Source organism: Mobula hypostoma, chromosome 11, assembly GCF_963921235.1.
Source record: "Mobula hypostoma chromosome 11, sMobHyp1.1, whole genome shotgun sequence".
Lineage (NCBI taxonomy): Eukaryota > Metazoa > Chordata > Chondrichthyes > Myliobatiformes > Myliobatidae > Mobula > Mobula hypostoma.
Genome location: NC_086107.1, coordinates 99,290,816 through 99,309,291, shown reverse-complemented (window position 1 = coordinate 99,309,291; position 18,476 = coordinate 99,290,816). Strand labels below are relative to the sequence as shown.

The window sequence follows — 18,476 nt, the reverse complement described above, 5'->3', positions numbered from 1 at the left end:
CTGCCTCACTGTATTTAACCAGTTGTAAAACACCTGGCCCTACAGCAACTGTTTGAGCAATCGGTCTCATTGTTAAATCACTGCTGGTCTTGTACTATAAAAATATTATACGGTGCAGAAATGGTCTCTTCAGCCCTACTGGTCCATGCTGACCAAACCCATATCCCTCTAAACCTTTTCTCTCCATGCACCTATCTAAGTACTTGTTTGAGGTTGGTAATGTAGCTGCCTTAACCAATTCTGCAGCTCATTCCATAGACTGAACACCCCTGGGTGAAAAGGTTGCCCCTCTGGTTCTTATCATCTTTCCCCTCTCACCTTAAACCTATGAGCTCTAGTGCTTGAGTATCCAACCCTAAGAAAAAGATTGTGTGTATTCCCACTATCTATGACCCTCATGATTTTATTCACCTCTAAAAGATGACTCCTTGTTCTCCTATGATCCAACAGCTCAACCTCCTCCATAACCTGGTCCTTCGAGTTCTGGCAACATCCCTGCAAATCTCCTCTGCACCTTTCCTAGAGCAGATTGACCAAAATTGAACATAATTTTGCAGACTCAGCCCCCTCAATGTCTGGAAATGATGACAGAAAGTACAACTTTGCTTTGTCACATCAGAAATACACATCTATGGCCAAGACATGTGGAGTCAGGGATAGGTAGCAAAATCTGGACCTTGGGTCTTATTGACCGCATCCAACAGGGACTAATGCACAATCATCGGCAAATTCCATTACTGTTGTAAACAATTTAATAACTATATATAATATAATATAATATATATATATTGAATAAAACACCCAAAATAACACTGAACATACATGGGCGAGCTCTCACCACTATACTGTCCTGCCATGGTCAGCCAATGGAGGAGGAAGGGACAGAGAAACAGGAAAAAAAGGTATTTGAAAACCAAGAGTCACTGATATATTTAAAATAAAAAATAAAATATAGAATCTAGGCAGTCCATCCTCTCAGACTGAAGCCATTTACATTAGAAGATTGAGCCAAGGACAATCCAGGGTACGAGGTCTCAGCTCTGGGTCTCTGCAAGGTTAGGGGGAAGGGGGTGGTTTCAGTGGAATCCCCCCTATCCCCACCCTGGATACCCCACCCTTTCCAGTCAGGATGTCTTCTTGTTGTTTTGTTCACTGCCCTGTGGTTTCAAGATATCGGGGCTGCAAGCGCACAGGTCCAGGGTTATTTTTGCTCCAAGTCCTTTAACCGGCAATTCTTTGTGGTTGCAGTAAACAGTGGGCGCTCAGGGTTGAAGACACACCCATGGAGTCACCCTGTCCGATACCAGAATCATGTCGGATTCACTGTCTTTCAACAGGAGGACCTGCAGGGAATAAGCCAGAAAAAAAATAAGAATCAGATGACTGCTGTGACCTCATAACCCTGCACGGGTGCCCCCTCCCACTGATCGACCCCTGCTCTTCATCTCGTCCTAACATCACTGCCTGTATCTTATAACACCACATCCACTCAATCTCCAAACTCACACCTGGTGACACAGCTTCTGTACTCTGACGCCTCTCGCTCTACACCCAGCAAACTGCACACCCACAAACTGCCCCCTAAAATCATCTGCCAAAATTTATCTGTTTCCCCATTCCTCTCCCAAATTAACTTAGTGCTTTCCCCTTCTTCACGAGTTATTCGTGGCCTGCTCACCTGCTTGTGCTGTGTCCGTGGAGAACTGGAGGCCTCTGCTCAGCCTCGCTCCGACTGCTCTGTACTGCTACCTTTTGTAGCCCTGTGCTGGAGAGAAAAAAAGCCTGCAATTTAAATCATTCCTTCCTTTGTAGCACTTGACGCAGGGGTGGGGGAACAATTAGTTTGGCATTGTCAAGTGTACTGAGTTCACTGAAAACTGTTTTCAAAGTCATCCATACAGATCATTTCGTAACACAGTGCGTTGAGATAGCACAAGGGGAGAGCAATAATGGAATGCAGAACATGGTGTAAATTTGAAAGAATGCAATCGTTAAAAGGATTGGAAAAAGCTGTAAACTCAGCCAGTTCCAGCCTCCCCAGCGTCCAGGGCATCTTCAAGGAGCGATGCCTCGAAAAGGCGGCGTCTATCACTAAGGACCCCCCTCACCCGGGACATACCCTTTTCTCATTGCTATCATCAGAGACGTGGTACAACAGCCTGAAGGCACACACTTGAAAGTGATGGACTCATTTTCAAGCACTCTTCATCTCATGTTCTCCATATTTATTTATGAATATAATTTCTTTTGTCTTTGCACAGTTTGCTGTCTTTACCCACTGGTTGTCCGCTCAGTCTTTCATTGATTCTATTGTGGTTACTGGATTTAGATTTATTGTGAATGCCCACAAGAAAACGAATCTCAGAATTGTATATGGTGACATTATGCATAGTGCAAGAAAAAGTTTGTGAACTCTTTGTAATTACCTGGTTTTCTGCATTAAGTACTCACAAAAAGTGGTCTGATCTTGGTACTCACCAAGGACGTGGCTGATGGTCAGACTTGGGAGTAGTATGCAAATATTCTAGGCTGTATTAATATTAAGGTGGCGTTTGTGTTGGATGTCTTAAAAAACAGTAACGTGGCTAATTTCCCAGATGAGATCTACCCCAGTATACTGAGGAAACCAAGGGAGGAGATGGCTGGGACATTGACAGAGATCCTTGTATCCTTTTTAGTCACAGGTGAGATGCAGAAGCCTGGTGAATAGGCAGTGCTGGTCCAGAAGATTAAGTCACATGGGATCCATGGTGAGCTGGTAAACTGGATCCAAAACTAGCTTGATTATAGATGACAGAGGGTAGAGGTAGAGGGCTGTTTCTCTGATTAGAGGCCTTTGACCAGTGGTACCCTGCAATGATCAATGTTTTACAGGGAGAAGTTGAGAATGGGGTTGAAAATAAGTTAGCCATGATCGAACGACAGAGCACTCGTTGGGCCGAATGTGGAGTCGAAAACCAGGAAGTATAATGAAAGGAAAATAATCCACCAGCATGGCTCGAGCTACAGTGTTGTGGCCAATTCATAGTATCAGTTTTATGGCTACACAGGCTTGGCAGAAGACACAACACAGATTTACTACAAAGGCTACAAGTAGCTTTGAGGAGACTTGATGGAGGTCTTTATTTGAGAAGTTGAAACAATGAGGGATAATTTCAAAAGGCTGAATGAAATAAATTTCATATGGCAAGAGGAGATACGAGAGGCTGAAGGTGCTGGAAATCTGCAGCAACACACAAAGACACTGGAGGGATGCAGTGGATCAGACAGAATCAATGAAGGAAAATGGATAAATTATGTTCCAGGTTGACTGTCTATTTCCCTTCATAGGTGCTGTCTGACCCTTCTATCCCTCCTTTTGAGATCCTCCTGTGCCTTTGTGTTTAATGTGCCAAAGAGTGACTTGAGAGCAGTAGGGGTGCAGGGGAATATCTGATGCAATGAACAATTACAATCAGGTGAGAACTGCTGAGAACTGAGAGAAAACTTCGGATAAAAGCACTGGAAAGAACTACTTACAGCTCTTTGGAAGAGCAAGCACAAAGATATTCCTAGAAGCAGGTACACCTCCTGGGTAGGTGCTCTTGACAAAACACCCTCCCCCAACATCCGAAACAAGGAGGAATCAATCCCAAGACTCAGAGCATTGCACAAACTAGGAAGCATACTGATGGGGTGGCAGAGATAACTTATTCACACAGGACAGGAAGACGGTACAGCGTTGAGACACTTGTCTTTCACCTCCGTATCCAAGCCATGATGGATCTGCCCTGGGCTGAAGTGGTGGGAAAGGTGGGGAAGGAACACAGGGCTTCAGCCTCCAGCTGTCTCCCATTCAGGAATAAAGACTACCAGGTCGAAATTACTTACCTTGTGTTTGGGGCATTTCATGGAGAAATTCTCTTCATTCAGAAAGCAATCTGAAGGAGAAAAATATTGAGATGAGATGGTGTAAGTGAATTCTGAATCCCGAGGAAGAGTTCATTCTTTCTAGCTTTCTAACTACTTTTTTAATGATACAGAATGAAATAGGCCCTTCCAGCCCAATGAGCTGCCCTGCCCAGCAACCCACCTACTTAACCCTAGCCTAATCACAGGACAATTTACAAGGACCAATTAACTCATTAACCAGTATGTCTTTAGGAGAAAACTGGGGCACTTGGAAGAAACCCATGGGCTCATGGAAAGGACATAGAAACGGCGCAGGAACTGAACTATGAGTTCTGATGCCCTGAGCCCGAAGGGTGTTGTACTAACCGCTAAACTGCTGTGGGTTCCTAAATTTAAACAAACTAAAGTTAGAAGCTGGGAGAGTACAAAAACTGAAGGAATTTCACACTAAATATTTGGAGTTGGGAGTGTTTTTGGCCAAATGTTCTACAGCAGGCATTTATGTTCCATATAAGACAACATACCTTCCAACCGTACGTTCATCTAGTTTACTTTTTATTTGGACACTCCTACAGGAGCAACTTCCAGACCCCTCAGCAATCCGGTGAAGAACCTTGTTCTAAATTCTCTCCCAATGTATGATCTTTACACAAAAAACAAAACTCCTTCTCTATACCTATGCTATTGTTTGCCATAATCTTAAAGACCTCTGTTAGTTAATTCTTCATTGTGTCCTTACTCCAGAAAAGTCTCACTCTGCTTGCTCTAGCACCATGTGAATTTTTTACTTAAAACATCTTCCCTTTTGTCTCCAAACAGGTTTAAATACAAAAACCAGAGCTATTCAGAGGACAGTAAATGATCACTAAAGGATTTTTATGTTTAACATTACTTCTTTACTCTTCAGTCCTCTCTCCAGGAACTAGACTTTCATTCATACACATTTTGGTTATTTTTCCTGTCATCAGTTTTAATCTAACAGGTTTTAAGTGTTTGTTGGTTCTATTTCCCATTTTAACTATGGCAATCACATCAGTTGTTCATCATTCCTCAGACATGACTGCTTTAATATTTATAGGATATGGGCAGCAACTATGTCCCACCTTCTTTCAATATGCACAAATGTAGTAGACCTGAATGAGTCTGGTTAACTTTTATCAATTATTTCTCCACTTCTTAATTTAAATGCTTAAATATCCTTTGGGTGTTGTTCCAACACCACATCCATTGTGTTGTCTACCCTGGATAAAACTACTATCTCTTTCATATGTGGTACTAACAACACATCTGTCTATCCTTCCTATTACCAGTAACTCATTAATATTACTACCATTTCAAAGTCATTCTTGTAAGTTATCCTTATTTTTCATTTGACCTGTAACATTTATAGAGAACTTTGTATCCTTCAATAATTTAATTCTATACTTTGTCTCCCTAGTTTGATTTTTCTTCCTATTTTAGTCCTTCATTCATTAACGCTGTTATAGGTAGGAGAATCTTGTTTTAGTGAGATACTCTTTTCCTGGATTCTCTTCATCATTGTTTTAAATGATTCCAAAATATTATTCTATCCATTTTTAGCATCATTATCCAGGTACTTGGCATACACCTACAATAGTTTTTTTTAATGCTACAGTTCTTTTACAATTTCCTTTTTTCTTTAAACCATGTTTTCCTAATTTTATACTCAACTCCCAATGCCACTGCCTTCAGATTCATAACATTATCACCAGAATCTCTTCTCACCGGTTTAACAGAGAGGCACTCAATTTACCTTTGCCACTAGATTTCTGATCCCACTGGCCCAGCTGGAGTCTTTTCTGTAGTACAGGAGGATGAGGAACGTGCAAGGTTATGGATATCAGATTAAGTACAATAGCTCTAAGCTAATTTGATAAAGACTGGCTGAATGGTACTTTATGGCCATCTGTGCAACAGGAGCCAATAGTTCATGAATAGATGTACCATATGACAAGGCCTGTACTAAGCTGTGTAGGAGCAGTGTGGGACTCAATTAATTTAGATCGGTTCCACAGGCTTTTTAGCAGCATCTAGGGCTGCTCTAGCTGCACCGTGAATGTGCCTTTCCTAGCCGACAGACCAACTTCCCAACCTGTGATCAAGACCATCACCCACCCAGTCCTCACCATAATTACCTGCTTCCAGAGCACAGATGTAGTGATAGTTGAGTGGGCATCCCTTGCAGTAGCAGCCCAGGGTAGCGCCAGGCTCCTGGCAGTGTGAGCATTTCTGGGGGAAGATAGAGACAGAAGTGAGGGAGAGTTCAAGTATCAGAGCGGTGGATAAACAGCGTGATTGCGGCACATCAGCAAGCAGTGGCCCTTTAGAAACCTTTCTTCAGCCAGCACCACGGCACAGGTGTTACCTATGTTTATATCACGGAACTTGGTAAATTTCAGTGGCACAACCTCTTACTGGGGAAGGTTACTTTCAATATACAAAGAGAGGAAGTGATACCTCCTAGGTACAAGCTTGATGTTTAATTCCCAGCGGTGGGTAAGCTGGAAAGAAACAGGATAGCATAAAGGTCAAGGAGGCTAGATTAGGGAAAAGGGTACGAGGAGAAAAGAGGCAGGCAGATTGGGAGACCCAGTGGACCAACTGACAGGAGATGCAAGTGAGCAGAATCTTACAAAAGAACAAACGAATGCAGAGAGAAAGGAACGGTATGTAGAATGTGAAAACTGGGACAATTTTTCTTTATTCATGCAAAAGAATTGGATTTTGCAGGCTGAGCCAAAATTTAACTGCTGGAAAAGGTGGTGTGAGCTGCCTTGAACAGCTGTAGTCTTTGAGGTGTGGATGTACCTGTAATGCTATTCAGGAGAGTTGCAAGAATTTGACAGTGAACAAATGGTGATATATTTCCAAGTCAGGAGGGAAACTTCCAGATGAATGCTAGTTTTACAGGACAATGCAACAGTACTGACATAAATGTAAGCAATCAAAAGAATTTATACCAGTGGTCTAAGTACTAATTTCCCCTATGATTTGCAGAGGTTTCTGATTGCCACATTTAATAACCTGACTACTTATAGATGAATTCACTCTTACTCCTCACCACTACAAGGAACGCTGTCAGAAGAAAGCAGCTCCCATCATCAAGGACTCCCACCATCCAGGGCACGCTTTTTTCTCACTGCTGCCATTGGGAAGGTGGTACATGAGCCTTAGGCCCTACACCAGCAGGTTCAGGAACAGTTATCACCCTTCAACCATCAAGCTCCTGGACCAGTGTGGATAACTTCACTCACTTCAATGCTGAACCTTCTTTTCTCTGTTTTTGCACTATTTAAAATTTTAAATATATAATATACACACACATACACATACAGACCCTGCATAGCACTGATTTGTTACAACATGGTTAATCAATTCTTTATTGAATTTTTTAAAAATGACAAAATTTCATTCTAAACACTTAAAACTTCTCAGGAGGAACCACTATTACAATAACATTCAATCAGCCAATGAGAGCACTTTACATATGCTCTAAGGCACCCACACCCAATCACGCATTCGTTTATGCTCTGCCTCTCCCGCGTATGTAAACGCTTTTGCTCCCTCACCAATTTATTCCATTTCTTTCACCCATAACATCTGGAAAATGGCCAGCAACTTCCAGTAGTACATCTAAGACGTCTAGGAAAAGCATTAGCATGGGTGTGAAACTACAAGTGGTACGGCATTTGGATGCCGGTGAGCGTCAGGTTAATGCTGGCACCTCTTTGAAATTTGCAGTGATCATTGATAATGACCCTGACTGGGACCGAAGCAATAAGGCAAAGAGAGGTGTTTTCGACATGACTTCCTGCTCCCGAGAATCGCTTCATGAGAGGAAACTAAAGAAGAGGCAGTGAAATCTCGACACCTACTTGAAGAAGAAACCAAGGTTGGAGGAGGACCCACAGAATGGTCCCTCCTCTAAGATGTAACCACCAACCGATTCCCTCCACTGCTGCTGCGATGTGTTGCTGCTCCACTTATGTACAGCTTAGGTCTACTTGCATGCTTGTTACTGGGTATACATAATATATCATACATCTCAGGTTTGTTTTTAAAAAAAAAAGGCATGTTTGTTCACTTACGTAATATTACAATGACCCGGCACAACACTGATTTACATAGCACTTCACCTCTGAGGAATGCATCCGCAGCGTTAAGCAGGGTCTGAGCATAGATACTTACTGTAATTGCTTTATTTTCTTCCATATTTATCATGTATTGCATTGCAGCTGCTAAGTTAATAAATTTCATGACACATGCCGATGATATTAAACCTGATTTGGATTCTGAACTGATTCCACAACGTATGGAATCAATTTCAAGGACTCTTCAGCTCATGTTCTCAGTATTTATTTATTGTTGTTATTATTTGTCTTTTTTATATATTTGCACACTGTCTTCGTGTGTGTGTGTGTGTCTAGTTTTCCTTTGATTCTATTGTATTTCTTTGTTCTATTGTAAATGCAAGCAAGAAAATTAATCTCAGGGTAGCATATGGTGACATATATGTACTTTGACATTATACTTACTTTGAACTCAAATGGAGAAGTGTTATTTATACAGAGGATCACACGTAATGCTCTGCAATGGCCAGTCAATTCTATCTGTGCAGGCCCAGTGACAAGTGAACAGATGCTGCACAGACCAACACAGGAGTGGAGGAGTCCTGGCACTCTTTCCAGATTGTTAAACAGTAGAGTGCTCCTAATGAGTGTGAGGGTTCCTGCACATGATGTTGCTGTCTGCCAGCTACCAAAGTCCTCAATTATATCATCCAAGTGATGTACGCTTTTCCTGTGCCATGACAGATATTAATGACCACCATCTAATCCACTTATCACCATCAGCCCAGTGCTAAAACACAGGCAGCTACAGAAAAATCTCAAAGACCCAGAACAGGTATGTCTTTTCAGAAAGCATCTCACAAGTAACCTCACCAACAGGAACCGCACTGCCCATAGCATCTGTACTGCCCCACAAATCACGGTGTCTGTCCAGCACGGAGGGGCCACTACACAGGATCAGAAAAAGCTGCACAGGTTGCAAATTCAATGAGCTCCATTGTAAACATCGCCTTTTGAAGGTGTCCAACATTGAGGACATTCATCACTAAGGATCCCCATCACTCAGCACATGCTTTCTTCGTATTACTATCATCAGAGATGGGGTACAAGAGCCTGGAAGACACACACTCAATATTTTATAAACAGCTTCTAGAACTTTTTCATGGTCTACTCTACAGGGTTGTGAAAGCAGTAGTTGAAGAGATTGTGAAGGCATTAGTAATAATATTTTAAGAATAATTTGATTCTGGAATGGATCTGGAGGACTGCAAAATTGAAAATGTCACTCCACTCTAAGAAGGGAGGGAGGAAGAAAAAGGGAAATTATAGGCCAGTTAGTCTGACTTCAGTGGTTCGGAAGATGTCCTAGTCCATTATTAAGGGCGTTTTGCAGTACTTGGAAGCGCAGGATAAAGTGGGTCAAAGTCAGCACGGTTTCCTTAAGAAAATTGTTAGCTGCTCAACAAGATAAGGTCCCATAATATTACAGGAAAGATTCTAACATGGATAGAGCATTGGCTGACTGGCTGGAGACAAAGATTGAGAATAAAGGAGGACTATTCTGGTTGGGGGCCAGTGACTAGTGGTGTTCCGCAAGGGTCTGTATTGGGGCCACTTCTTTATATGTGAACAATTTGGATGACAAAATTAATGGTTTCTTCCTCTTCTAATGTCTCTATTTTCCTTTTCTGGGTAGCTGAGACCATGTCAGGGTCTTTGATCCACAGTGGCTCTCAAACTGCGATTTGGCATTGCAGCATGTCGGCATTCTTGGAGCTCTCTGATCGGCCGCGCTTTCAACATGTCCAGGCACAGTTTAGTGCAGCCCTTGGACGTGAATTCTCGCCAGTGCTGTGAATTGAAGTGCAGCGGGAGCCGGAAGATCGAAGATAGAGAGAGCAGCTGTTGGGGGCCTCTGCAGTGCACTCAGTGATCGATCACTTTCTCTCTCTCAATGGTGGGTGAGAGTTTGTTGCTGATTCTAGAGTTGGGGAACTCGAAATTAAAAAAAACACTTCAGATTGACTGTAACATCAAAACAGTGACTGTTTGTCTCCCCTCTGTGTCTCCCTTGTCAGAGAGACAGAGCCAGCCTGAGAGATGTTGAAATGTTGGAACGAACAGATTTTTTTGTTGGCCATGGTCTCCCTTTGGGGGCTTTGCTGTTGCTCGTATGGTGGGTGGTGGGAATGCTGTCGCTTTAAACTAGAATAAGTGTGGGGAGGGGGAAGAATTGATGCTGCCCGTGCATGGGAGAGGGTAGGGGCTTTGGGATTCTTGCATTTTTTTTCTCCTGTCAATCATTCTTTGGGGCATTTCTTTTGTTTTGAGGATGCCTGTGGAGAGAGAGAATTTCAGGCTGTATATTGTATATATCCTCTGATATTAAATGGAACCATTGAAAATTTGCAGATGATACAGAGACGGGTGGAGCAGCAGCTGGTGTTGAGAAAGCAGGGAGTCTGCAGAATGACTTGAATAAATTGGGAGAATGGGTAAAGAAGTGGCCTATGGAACATAGTGTATTGGGAGTCCTTGTGCAGGATTCCCTACAAGTTCAGTCAGTGTCAAGGAAGGTAATTGCAGTGTTGGCATTCATTTCAAGAGTAGAACATAAGAGCAAGGATGTGATGGTAAGGATTTAGAAGACTTTGGTCAGACTGCACTTGGAGTACTGTGAGCAGTTTTGGGCCCCTTATCTAAAAGATGTACTGGCATTGGAGAGGGTCCAGAGGAGGTTCACAAGAATGATTCCTGGAATGAAAAGGTTAGTGTATAAGGAGGGTTGATGGCTCTGGGCCTGTACTTGTTAGGGTTAAGAAGAAGGGGCGGGGGTGGAATATCAATGAAACCTATTCAATACTGAAAGGCCTAGATAGAATGAATGTGCAGTGGGTCAGTCTAGGCTCGGACCAGAGGGCTCAGTCTCAAAATAGAAGGACATCCATTCAGATCAGAGATGAGGAGGAATTTCTTTAGCCAGAGGCTGGTGAATCTGTGGAATTTATTGCCACAGATGGCTGTGGAGGCCAAGTCATTGAGTATATTTAAAGTGGAGATTGAAATGTTCTTGATTAGTCAGGTGTCACAGGTTACAAGGAGAAGGCAGGAGAATTGGGTGGAGCGGGATTAAAAAAATCGGCCATGATGGAATGGTGGAGTGGACTCATTGGGTTGAGTGGCCTTATTCTGCTCCTACGTCTTACATTTCTTTTCCCCCTCTGCCACTAGATCTCTAAGTGAACAATGAACCGACCCATGAGCACTAATCACATCACTATTTTTGCTCTCTTTTTGCACTACCTATTTAATTTAATATGTACAGTATTGTAATTTACAGTTTTTAATCTATTGCACTGTACTGCTGCTGCAAACAACACACTTCACGACATTAAGCCTGATTCTGGTTCTGACGACCAACACCTATGAAGAGATTTTTGACTGCTGAATGATCAAATTGCAGGGTAATTATCCAGAGGTGTGAGGTGTGCTTGGATTGGAAATTCCAGCATTTTCTCAAGAAGAAAACAGCTCTACAAGCTCCTTAAGGCCAAAAAACCTGTGACCAAAGGAACAGGTGGTGGGTAGAAATACCACAGGAGGGTCAACAACTCACAAAGTACCCAGAACAGGCACAGATTCTTCTGTGCCATCAACACAAAAACCTACGACTATAGCACGGAGAAGCACGTGTCTGCTCTTCCATTTATTAAGATCATGGATAATCATTAACCCTATGATCTTTAAATTTAAAGAACTATTGATCTGCTGTGAATATATTCAGCCTCCATGTCCACCTTGGCGAGAGAATCCTAAAGATTTATTACTCTCTCTTTTCTAAATGCCAACCCCATTTTCCCCCAGTCTGTGACGCCTGGTTCTAGACACCTTAGCAAGGGGAAACATCAACTCCAATTCTACGCTGCCAAGCCCCTCAAGAATTCAAAAACAAAATGCTAGTAACACTCATGTGGGCATCCGTGGAGAAACAAAGACCTAACGTTTCATGTTGCAGACCCTCCATATATGTGTTGTTGAAAGAATTTTAAACTGAAACTTTAAACCACAGATGTTGCCTGACCAGCAATTTTTGTTTTCATTTCAGATTTCAGCACTTGCAGGGTTTTAAGGTATTCCCTTAAGAATTTTCCAGATTTCAACAAGGTTACACTTTGATCTTCTAAATACTACAGTGCAGGACCAATGTGATTAATTTCTCATTTCACGAATGCCACTTACAGGAATTAATTTGGTAAACCTTCATGGAATCCCCTCCATTGTAAATATATCCTTCATTAAGTTAGGGGAGGGAGGGGACGTCGACTCAGACCATGAGAGGCCTGTGTCGGGCATTTTCATGCCTTACAAGGCGCAGACTGGAAGTCTGTGTGGGACACCACTCCTCGCACAGACGAGAGCAATGTGTGATTAAGTGCCTTGCTCAAGGGCACAAACACGTTGCCATAGCTGAGGCTCGAACTAGCGACCTTGAGATAACTAGACGAACGCCTTAACCACTTGGCCACATGTCCAACTTTAGTTAGGCCAGACCTTAACATAATGTTACAGCTGTAATCTCACTACAGCTCTATATAATTGGAGCAAAAATGCTTACTTTTATATTCAAATTATCTTGCAATAAAGATCAATGATAAATGGAAATCAGGAGATGGAAATGAGAAATGAAATGGGGAATGCTGGAAATATGTGTGTCAGGAAGCATCTACAGACAGAAAAGCAGAGTTACATATTTCACGTCAATTACCCTTCATCATCAACCTGAAACATCAACTGTTTCTCTCCAAATAATACTGCCTGACCTGCTGTGGTTTCCAGTAATTTCTCGCTTTATTGTCTCTCCTAACTACTTGCTAATTAACTGTGTGATTTTTGAACAAGGACACAAGGGTCCCTCTGAGACAAGCCCATCCATTTTCACACCATTTAAAAACACAAGATTTACTGGCTATCTAGTTACCTCCTTAAGAAGCTAACATGCTGTCAAACATGATTTCCAATTCATAAGGTCCTGTCTATTCCCCAATTGTTCCCATTATTTGAGGGTCTTGTTATCAATACCACTTTACATGGTAGATTCTAACATGTTCCCTACCATGATGATGCTACACTAACTGGTCTAAAAATTCTTAACTTTCTCTTTAAAGGTTATCTTTGCTACCTTCCAATTTGCAGGAACTACACAAGAATCGACAGAATTTCAGAAGATGACAATTAATGCATCCACTTGTCTGAAGGTCACCAGATCCCAGGGATTTATCATCTTTCATTCCCATCAATTTCTCCAAATGAAGACTGATTTATTTGTATGCTTCATTTAGTTTAGAGCTATTGATCTTCATTATCTCCAGGTGGGTTGCCCTGTCTTTGTCCATGAAGATGCAACAAGATTTCTCTGCCAGCTCCTCTCAAAGCAAACCCCTACTTGACCAATTTAATACTTTGTTTCAGTCTAGTGGATGCACATTAATCTTTTCCTCTATCTATACAAACTCAGTCTGTTTGCTTACTCAAGTAATGCCTTGATAAACTGAAATTTTCTCAAACCTCAGGCTTTAGGGTAATTACGTTTTCTACTTTGAGCCAAATCTACCTACAGCTTCTTCTGACTGGCATTCTTGAGGCATCTGTTCTTCTATCCTCTTTAAAAAAATATATATATCCATTCAAGTATGGATGCGGGATCAGCCATGATGGAATGGCGGAAAAGACTCCATGGATTGAATAGCCTAATTCTGCTCCTATGTATTATGGCCTTATGGATGTGGGCTTTGTAAGCAATTTAATTACCAATCCCGAATTGTCCTTGAGAAGCTGGTGCTGAGCTGCCTTCCTGAACCATGCCATGCTCTAGGTATGGATGTACCCATAACGTTGTTAGGGATGGAGCTCCAAGATTTTGACCCAGTGGTGAAGATATGACAACACATTTCCAAGTCAGAATGGTGTGCGGCTTGGGTGGCAGCTTCCGTGCGGTGTTGTTTCTTCGGGCCCTGCCCCAACTGGTAGAGGTTTTGAAGATGTTGTCTAAGGAGTTTTGGGGAGTTGCTGCAGTGCGCCCTGTAGATGGTACAAACAGCTGCTACCATGCATTGGCGGTGAATGCTTGAGGATGAGATGCCTATCAAGCAGGCTGCTACGTTCTGTAGGGCGTCAAACTTCTAGAGTATTGCTAAAGCTGCACTCACCCAGACGAGTGGAAAGTATTCCATCACACTTGTAAACTGTAAATATTTTTTAAGAAAACATTAGCCATGGCTAGTTAACTGACATATTTAATGTAGCTTTCCAATTGATGAGCATGAACTCGCGCCTCATGCTTTCTCATACTATATTTGAATAAAACTCTAATATTTTGATCCTTTAACTACAAGATCACCAATAAATCCTTTCTCATGGCACAATACTGCATCTAAGATACCTGTCCCTTCTATTTATTTTAATACATGCAGTACAATGGGTAAAGCAGACTAGCTTTGAGCCTAATTAGACCTCAAGCTATGAAATTGTAGCCAATAAAAAAAAGATTGAGAGAAAGGCAGGACCAGTCAGTCCAGCATTTTAGGGCATGTATGTTTCAGATGTGACAGAGGGTTGCATTAATGTCATCACTTGGAGGGCTCATTCAGCAAGATAACACAGATACAACTCAGCTGCAATCTCTATAATGGAGTTGTACTATGTAGGCAGATGTTAAAAACAAAAGTTATGGTTATGACGAATATCAACTTCCCCAATATTGACTGGGACACCCTTACTCTGCTTAGATGAAGCAGAATTCATCAGTGCATTCAGGAAAGTTTTGAAAACCAATTTGCAAACTAATGGGGAGAATTATTAAGGACGGGACTTATGAGCATTTGCAGAAGCAAAGTCTCATTAGGGATAGTCAGCTGAGTGTTTTGAGGAAGTGGCAAAACAAATTGAGGAAGGTGGATTGGTGAATGTGGTGTACATGGATTTCAGTGAGGCATTTGACCAGGCTCGCTTTGGTAGGCTCATCCAGAAAGTCACCAGGCATGGGATCAATGGAAACTTGGCTCTGTGGATTTAAAACTAGCGTGCCCACAGAAGACAAAGGGTGGTAGTGGATATATTCTGCCTGAAGGTCTGTGACGTGTGCCACAGGGATCTGTTCTGGGACTTCTTCTCTATGTGATTTAACAAATGACTTGGATGAGGAAGTGGAAGGGTGTTAGTAAGTTAGCAGATGACATGAAGGTTGCTGATATTGCGGATAGTGTAGGTTGTCATGGGCTACAACACATATACAAGATGCGAAGCTGGGCAAAGAATTGGCATATGGAATTCAATCTGGAAAAGCGTGAAGCGATACACTCTGGAAGGTCAAATTTGAAGGCAGAGTACAAGGTTAATGGCAGGATGGAGTGCGGAGGAACAGAGGGCTCTCGGGGTCCTAGTCCATGAATCCGTCAAAGTTGCCATGCAGATCGATATTGTGATTGAAGTGGCATATGGTGTGTTGGCCTTCATTAGTTGGGAAATTAAGTGCATAAGCTATGAGTTTAGACCACATTTGGAATATTGTGTCCAGTTCTGATTGCAGCATTATAGGAATGATGTGAAAACTTTAGAGGGTGCAAGGATTTACAAAGATGCTGCCTGGTTTAGAGGTAGAGTGAGAGAGGAGGATAAGAAACAACTTGATAGAGGTGTATAGATCATGAGAGGCATAGACATAGTGGACAGTCACCACCTTTTTCCCAGTGTGGAAATGGCCAATACCAGAGGACATCTATTTAAGGTAAGTGGGGGAAAGTTTAAGAGGATGTCGGGGATAATTTTTTAAAAAAACACATACAGTGATAGGTGTCTGAAATGTTCTGCTGGGAGTGGTGGTAGAGGCTGGTAGAATAGAACCATCTAAGAGACACTTTAGGTAGGCACATGGATGTAAGAAAAATCTGGTCAAGGGCTAGATTAATCATGGAGTAGGTTTTTAAAGAGGTCTGCACAATGTCATAGGCCAAAATGGCTCGTACTGTGCAATACTGTTCTATGTTCTAATGTACAGATAGCTCTACTAGGGATGGTGTCGTACTACAGCATCTATTGGGGAATGGGCCTACCCAAGAGATCAAAGTCTGAGCTGCAGAGCATGTTGGGAACGGTGCCCATAATTGTGCAAGTTTTAAGATCTTTAGAGACATGGATAAGATTTGTCCTCAGGTGAAAGTGCTAGATTGGGGAAAGGCTAATTATAACATTATTAGACAGGAACTGAAAAAAGATTGGAAATGGCATTATTGGGAAAATCCACATTAAATGTCTTTTGAAGGCGAGATGATAAGAGTTTAAGACCAACCTGCTCCTGTCAGGATGAAAGCCGACAATGACAAGTTTAGTTAAAAAGAAAATGGAAGCATATGTAAAGTTTAGGAAGCTGATATTGGACAAGGCCCTTGAGGAATGTAAAGGAAGCAGAAAAAGACAAAAAATTTTGAGAACTAAAAGAAGCCATGAAATATCCTTGACAAGTAAGATTAAGGAGAATCCGGAAGCATTTTATACGTATACTAGAATCATGAGGGTAGCTATGGAAAAGGTAGGTCTACTGAAGGACATAGGAAAGAATCTACGACTCAAAGCCAGAGAAGTGGGTCAGGACCTCAATAAGCATTTCACATCAGTAGACACCAAGGATGTGCAGAATGGTCAAATTTGGGAGTGGTATGCAAATATCCTGGTGCTTGTGTTGGATGTCTTGAAAATCAGTTAATGTGGATAAGTTCCCAGATGAGATCTACCACAGTATACTGAGGAAAGCACGGGAGGAGATGGCTGGGACCCTTCCATTGGCAAGGTTCCAGAAGCCTGGTGAGTAGTCAGTGCTGATCCAGAAGATTAAGTCACATGGGATCCATGGTGAGCTGGTAAACTTGATCCAAACTAGTTTGATCACAAATAAGAGGGCCGTTTTTCTGACTGGAGGCCTTTGACCACTGGTACCCTGCAATGATCAATGCTGGGATCTCAGTTGTTTGTAACATCTAACGTCTATTGATGACTTGGGCAAAAATATAGGTAGTCCGAAAGCATGAAAATTAGTGGAATTAGTGAAAGATTTGTGAAATTATGAGGAAGGCTGTCAAAGACCAATGGAAACTTGTGAGGAGGAATGGCAGATAAGGGTTTAATCTAGACAAATGTGAAGTGATGCATTCTGAGAGGTCAAATGCAGAAGGGATGTACAGGTAATAGCTGTATTAAAACCATTCAGATTATGGAAATCTACCCTTATAGAATTCACAAATCACCCATATAATTGAGATCCAGAATAAAATTCATCTCTGGAGTTTGTGAAAAGTAAATAAATCAAGTGAAACAATTTTTTTAATCAACTCACAATTCAATATGGATGCACAAACAGCATTGTTTGTGTTATGGAAAAATCAAAACACTCCATCTTCTATTAACTCAATCACACTCCCATAATGCAGGGATCATCTGTATATAGTGAATCGCAGCACTATTGATGCACAAAGGGAGCTTGGGGTGCAAGTCCATTGCATCCTGAAAGTGGCAACACAGGGGATAGTAGCACACACAAAATTCTGGAGGACCTCAGCAGACCAGGCAGCATCTATGGGAAAGAGAAAACATTTTCAGGCTGAGACCCTTCAACAGTCCTGATGAAGGGTCTCGGCTCGAAACATTTACTCTTTTCCATAGATGCTGCCTGGCCTGCTGAGTTCCTCCAGAATTTTGTGTGTGTTGCTTGGATTTCCAGCATTTGCAGATTTTCTCTTGTTTGACACAGGTGGATAGGGTGGCAAAGGCAGCATTCGGTATGCCTGCCTTAATCAGTCAGGGACCTCAGTATAATATTAGAAGTCACGTTGCAACTGCATAAAACTTTAGTTAGGTCATGTTTGTAGTACTGTGTGCAGCTCTGGACACCACACTAAAGGAAGAATGGAAACAGTGTGGAAGAGGTTCACCAGGATGTTGCCTGGATTGGAGTGTATTAGGTTGGACAAACTTGGATTGCCTTGTTTGGAATGTTGGAGACTAAGGGTTGACTTGAACGAAGTATATTAAGATTGAGAGAGGCCTGGATAGGGTACACTGTCAAAATCTTGTCCCCATATTAAGGGCATCAAAAACAAGAGGATATAGATGCATGGTGAGAGGAAGCAGCTTTTAAAGTGGATCTGATGGGTTGATATCCAGAGGAAGTCGTGGAATCTGGTAAAATCACTATGCTTAAGAGAGATCTAGACTGGTAGTTATATATGCAAGGCATAGAAGGATACTATGTTGGTGTGTGGTCAAGTGGTTAAGACGTTCGTCTAGTGACTTGGAGGTCGCTAGTTTGAGCCTTGGCCGAGGCAGCATGTTGTGTCCTTGAGCAAGGCACTTAACCACACATTGCTCTGCGACGACACCGGTGCCAAGCTGTATGGGTCCTAATGCCCTTCCCTTGGACAACATTGGTGGTGTAGAGAGGGGAGA

At 42.1% G+C, this 18,476-nt stretch overlaps 1 protein-coding gene across 3 annotated transcripts in view; it reads right to left on the bottom strand.

The window, feature by feature from the left end:
• Nucleotides 1-743: 743 nt before the first annotated feature.
• Nucleotides 744-18,476, bottom strand: part of tcf20 (transcription factor 20) — a 72,636-nt gene continuing 54,903 nt past the window's right edge. For 2 of the 3 annotated variants that reach the window (XM_063062624.1, XM_063062623.1), the window contains 4 exons: nt 6,048-6,141; nt 3,871-3,920; nt 1,679-1,765; nt 744-1,343 (listed from right to left, as the gene is read on the bottom strand). In XM_063062624.1, coding sequence (XP_062918694.1) covers nt 1,718-1,765; nt 3,871-3,920; nt 6,048-6,141 — 192 coding nt within the window. In that variant the 3' untranslated portion in view covers nt 744-1,343; nt 1,679-1,717. Of the gene's footprint in view, nt 1,344-1,678; nt 1,766-3,870; nt 3,921-6,047; nt 6,142-7,858; nt 7,931-18,476 lie in introns of those variants that run through there. The other variant, XM_063062625.1, reaches the window with a different exon arrangement.